We start from the raw sequence: 5,800 nt of genomic DNA, 5'->3' as shown, positions 1-5,800 counted from the left end.
AGAGTCTTTTCCAATGAGTCAACTCTTCTCATGAGGTGACCAAAGTACTGGAGTTTCAGTTTTAGCATCATTCCTTCCAAAGAAATCCCAGGGCTGATCTCCTTCAGAATGGACTGGTTGGATCTCCTTACAGTCCAAGGGACTCTCAAGAGTCTTGTTACCTTTACCTAATTTTCAATAAAGAACGTCAACTAATAGCTAGTAGAAAGAACACTTTTTATTTAATCCAATAATACTTACAAGAGTGTGTAAGTGAACCAAGGATTCTTGACCACCCAAGATCGTAAAGCCTTCCTGGTTAAAAAAAAAAAAAAAAAGATATTGTCTTACACAATAAGTAGTTTATTTTGCTAACTAGTATAATATTTAAGTATAAATTAAACAATCTCATGAGAAGAAAGGGGGAAAACCCTAAGTAGTTGACAATGACAGATGGGAAAGGAAAGAGTGAAACATATAACAGTTAAACTGTAAGATAAAGATAAACTGTATCTTACTTCTAAAAATAGGGTCATAAAAAGTACAGTCATAAGTAGTAGGTGAAATTTGCATAAATGCAAATGTCCCAGTGACGATTTTATTTTAAAATACTGAGATATGTATATAAACAAAAGTAATAAAATTCTCATATATTTGTCTAAAATATAGATTTCCAAAGGATGAGTTTAAGCAGTGATGGATCATACTCCCTGAAATAATTTCTGCATTTAACAGAGATCTAGCCTTCAAGGCCTTCACAATCTCACCTTTTTGCCTTTACTCCATTTTGTCTGTGGAAATAGCTCAGGGAAAATAAAAAAGAAAATACTACCCAAAATAAGAGTAAGGGAAAAGTTTTTTGGCTTAGGAAGTTAAAGTGAAACTCTAGAAATCTACTAACACTTTGGTCTAGGAGTTGCCTCAGAAAAACAAAGCCATAGAAATGGTATATCCTATGAATGGTTGGACTTCTCAGGTGGCCCAGTGGAAAAGAACCCGCCTGTCAATGCAGGATACACAAGACATACAGATTCGGTCCCTGGGTTGGGAAGATCCCTTGGAGAAGGAAGTGGCAACCCACTCCAGTATTCTTGCCTGGAAAATCCCATGGATGGAGGAGCCTGGAGGGCTACAGTCCATGGGGTCACAGTCAGATGCAGCTGAGCACAGATACACATGAATGATTACGGAAAAAATAGATAATTTTTTAATGATCAAAATTCAGTCAAGCTAAATAGTGAGAATTAACGTGGGCAACTTAATAGGTCATCTACATCAGTAATGAAGACCTACCAGAAAACAAACAGGCTGACGATTGCCCCAGTGATCAGAAGCTGAATGGACAGGAGGAATAACACTTTTACGATGAAAGCTGAGGAGACAGAAACTTATTTTTATGAGACAGTATTCAAAAGTAAAAGTATAAAGTGTAACTACCTATTTTTGACACTTAGTGAAATAAATTTCTCCTCTGATTTTCTTGAGGACAGGAGAGGGAGTGTGAGTTTAGAGCTGGCCAATGGTGTGACAGTACAGCTCTGCAGAACTCTCAGAGTAAGAGGCATTTTAGTGGAGATCCAAGGGTTTATCCATAAGAGCCCCCACAATCTAAAGACCAAATTCAGGGGTTTGATTCCGTATTGTGCACACTGCATCCTCCTAAGGAACAAAAGTGACCTGAGAATCTCAGAATGTCACCAGCCCATCCTTAGGGACCCAGCAGCATCCCTGCATAGACAGAGCCAGTGACGCACAGGGACTGCTGGGGGAGAGGGCGTTCACCCCTCTGCAGGGAGTCTGCAGGGCTGCTCCACCACTTTTCTCTCCCCCCTCCCTGTCTTTAGCAACTCCCTTCCCTCCTACTTGTGCAGAAACTGCATAATCTGACTAATGGTAAGTATAACCAAGGAGTTTCAAGCAAGTGGCATGCCAAAGCGGAGTTCAGGGTGTGTTAGCATCTATGTTTACTTCCAGCTAACTACATGGGTTTTTCCAGAGCCCTCCGAATATGGCATTGGTAATGACCATTTGCTTCTCTGTGGGCTTCTCCCAACTTATCCCATCACTATGGACGGTGACTGCAGCCATGAAATTAGAAGACGCTTGCTTATTGGAAGGAAAGCTATAACAAACCTAAACAGTGTATTAAAAAGTAAAGACATCACTTTGCCAACAAAGGTCCATATAGTCAAAGCTGGTCTTTCCAGTAGTCATGTATGGATGTGAGAGTTGGACCATAAAGAAGGCTGAGCGACAAAGAATTGATGCTTTCTAACTGTGCTGAAGAAGACCCTTGAGAGTTCCTTGGACAGCAAGATCAAACCAGTCAATCCTAAAGGAAATCAACCCTGAATACACATTAGAAGGACTGATGCTGAAGCCAAAGCTCCAATACTTTGGTCACCTGATACGAAGAGCTGACTCATTAGAAAGGACCCTGATGCTGGGAAGGATTGAAGGCAAAAGGAGAAAAGGGTGGCAGAAACTGAGATGGTTGGATAGCATCACAAATTCAATGGACATAAACTTGGACAGACTCTGAGAGTTAGTGGGGGACAGGGAAGCCTGGCATGCTTCAGTCCCTGGGGTTGCAAACAATCGACTTCGTGACTGAACAACAATCCCAATTTTAAAAGGAAAAAAAAAGAATGCTGCTTAAAGTTGACTTATAGGATTGTCAATGTGTCCTTCTGCTGGGCAGCTTCTGTGCATTGGAAGTGTGACAATAAAGAAATAGCACTGAGATATGCCAGAACATATATCCCCAAGTGTGTGTGCTACTGCATTAAAGTATCTACTTGCTGCTGCTGCTAAGTCACTTCAGTCGTGTCCGACTCTGTGCGACCCCATAGACGGCAGCCCACCAGGCTCCCCCGTCCCTGGGATTCTCCAGGCAAGAACACTGGAGTGGGTTGCCATTTCCTTCTCCAATGCATGAAAGTGAGAAGTGAAAGTGAAGTCACTCAGTTGTGTCCGACTCTTAGCGACCCCATGGACTGCAGCCCACCAGGCTCCTCCGCCCATGGGATTTTCCAGGCAAGAGTACTGGAGTGGGTTAAATCCACATCTAGTATGTATCAAGAACTATAAGAGAATAGGTACTAAACGTGACCCAGCCTTATTAGACTAGACCATATGGATCAATGAAATAGAATTGAGAGCCCTAAAACAGTCCCTTACATTTGTGGAACTGACCACAAATGTGGCCAATTGATTTCTAATAAATATACTAAGACAATTCAGTGGAGAAAGATGCGTCTTTTGAGCAAATGGTGCTGGGACAATTGGACATATGCATACAAAATGATGAATTTGGGCATATCACACACACATACACACAAAGACTAAACATCGATCATAAACATAAACAAGAAATATAATTCTTGGAAGAAAATATAGGTGTAAATCTTTGTGAGCATGGATTAGGCAATGTTTTCTTAGATAATGATACCTAAAACACAAGCAAAGGGGAAAAAAAAGTTGGATTTCATCAAAAGTGGATTTGAATCCCCCTGGTGGTCCATTGGTTAAATATCTGCCTGCATGCAGGGGACACTGCTTCGATCCCTCGTCCAGGAAGAGTCCACATGCTGTGGGGCAACTAAGCCTGTGCACCAACTAAGCTACCGAAGCCCCTGCATCTAGAGCCCAAGCTCTGCAGCAAGAGAAGCCACCACAACAACAGAGTAGCCCTCACTTGCCATAACTAGAGAAAGACCATGGGCAGGAATGAAGATCCCACACAGCCAAAAATAATAATAATAAATTAATTAAAAAAAAAGAATTCTCACTTTAAAAAAAAAGGCAAAAGCTTTGTGCTTCAAATGACATCATCAAGAAAGTGAAAAAAAAAAAAAATCCCACAAACTGGGAGAAAGTATTTGCATATCATGTATCTGTAAAGTGATCTAGTACATGAAGAACACTTACACTCCAATTACAAGAAGACAAATAAGAATTTATAATGGGCAAAGCCTGTGTAGTTCCCTCCCACACTGACGCTGGGCTTGGCCACATGACATGTTGGCCAGTGAAACATTAGCACTGGCTTGACTAGCAGAAGCTTCATCAACTGCTTATACACTGGGGCTTGTCCATCTGGTCTACCTCTTCTTGGGACCCAGTTCCATGTGATGAGAAATTCAAGGCAAAAGAAGAAAACTAACAACCAACACAAAGTTCTATCCATGTCAGGGAGTCATAAAGGCCATTGGTGACTCAGCTGCCAACTAGAGTTTCAAAAGGCATCTTTCCAGTAACAAGGTAGAGGGTGAGGGCCATGGGAAGACAGCAATGAAGTTTGAAGCTCAGAGTCCATCATCAAGTCATCCAGGTCCTAAGAAGGCCTCAGTTCAGTTCATTCACTCAGCCGTGTCTGACTTTGCAACCCCATGGACTGCAGCAGGCCAGGCCTCCCTGTCCATCACCAACTCCTGGAGTTTACTCAAACTCATGAACATTGAGTTGGTGATGCCATCCAGCCATCTCACCCTCTGTCGTCCCCTTCTCCTCCCGCCTTCAATCTTTCCCAGCATCAGGGTCTTTTCAAACGAGTCAGCTCTTCACATCAGGTGGCCAAAGTATTGGAGTTTCAGCTTCAACATCAGTCCTTCCAATGAACACTCAGGACTAATCTCCTTTAGGATGGACTGGTTGGATTTCCTTGCAGTCCGAGGGACTTTCGAGAGTCTTTTCCAATACCACAGTTCAAAAGCATTCACTCTTTGACACTCAGCTTTCTTTATAGTCCAAGTCTCACATCCATACATGACTACTGGAAAAACCATAGCCTTGACTAGATGGACCTTTGTTGGCAGAGTAATGTCTCTGCTTTTTAATATGCTGTCTATGTTGGTCATAACTTTCCTTCCAAGGAGTCTTTTAATTTCATGGCTGCAGTCACCATCTGCAGTGATTTTGGAGCCCAGAAAAATAAAGGCAGGCACTGTTTCCCCATCTATTTGCCATGAAGTGATGGGACCAGATGCCATGATCTTAGTTTTCTGAATGTTGAGCTTTAAGTCAACTTTTTCACTCTCTTTCACTTTCATCAAGAGGCTCTTTAATTCTTCACTTTCTGCCATAAGGGTGGTGTTATCTACATATCTGAGGTTATTGATATTTCTCCTGGCAATCTTGATTCCAGCTTGTGCTTCTTCCAGCCCAGCGTTTCTCATGATGTACTCTGCATATAAGTTAAATAAGCAGGGTGACAATATACAGCCTTGATGTATTCCTTTTTCTATCTGGAACCAGTCTGTTTTTCCATGTCCAGTTCTAGCTGTTGCTTCCTGACCCGCATACAGATTTCTCAAGAAGCAGGTCAGGTGGTCTGGTATTCCCACCTCTTGAAGAATCTTCCACAGTTTATTGTGATCAACACAGACAAAGGCTTTGGCATAGTCAATAAAGCAGAAATAGATGTTTTTCTGGAATTCTCTTGCTTTTTCGATGATCCAGCAGATGTTGGCAATTTGATCTCTGGTTCCTCTAACTTTTCTAAAACCAGCTTGAACATCTGGAAGTTCATGGTTCACGTATTGCTGAAGCCTGGCTTGAAGAATTTTGAGCATTACTTTACTAGCTTGTGAGATGAGTGCAATTGTGCAGTAGTTTGAGCATTCTTTGGCATCGCCTTTCTTTGGGATTGGAACAAAAGGTGACATTTTCCAGTCCTGTGGCCACTGCTGAGTTTTCCAAATTTGCTGGCATATTGAGTGCAGGACTTTCAGAGCATCATCTTTTAGGATTTGAAATAGCTCAACTGGAATTCCATCACCTCCACTAGCTTTGTTCATAGTGATGCTTCCTAAGGCCCACT

At 41.9% G+C, this 5,800-nt stretch overlaps 1 protein-coding gene across 1 annotated transcript in view; it reads right to left on the bottom strand.

The window, feature by feature from the left end:
- Positions 1–5,800, bottom strand: part of LOC104988460 (protein lifeguard 2-like) — a 30,503-nt gene that overhangs the window by 11,942 nt on the left and 12,761 nt on the right. Inside the window, exons 3-4 of the mRNA XM_010839793.1 lie at positions 1,273–1,351; positions 241–294 (exon numbers count right to left, since the gene is read on the bottom strand). Coding sequence (XP_010838095.1) covers positions 241–294; positions 1,273–1,351 — 133 coding nt within the window. The remainder of the gene's footprint in view (positions 1–240; positions 295–1,272; positions 1,352–5,800) is intronic.

The sequence above is a fragment of the Bison bison genome, unplaced genomic scaffold, assembly GCF_000754665.1.
Source record: "Bison bison bison isolate TAMUID 2011002044 unplaced genomic scaffold, Bison_UMD1.0 scf7180017864134, whole genome shotgun sequence".
Classification (NCBI taxonomy): domain Eukaryota; kingdom Metazoa; phylum Chordata; class Mammalia; order Artiodactyla; family Bovidae; genus Bison; species Bison bison.
Note: the sequence above shows the minus strand (reverse complement) of the source record. Positions and strands in the feature narration are given on the sequence as shown.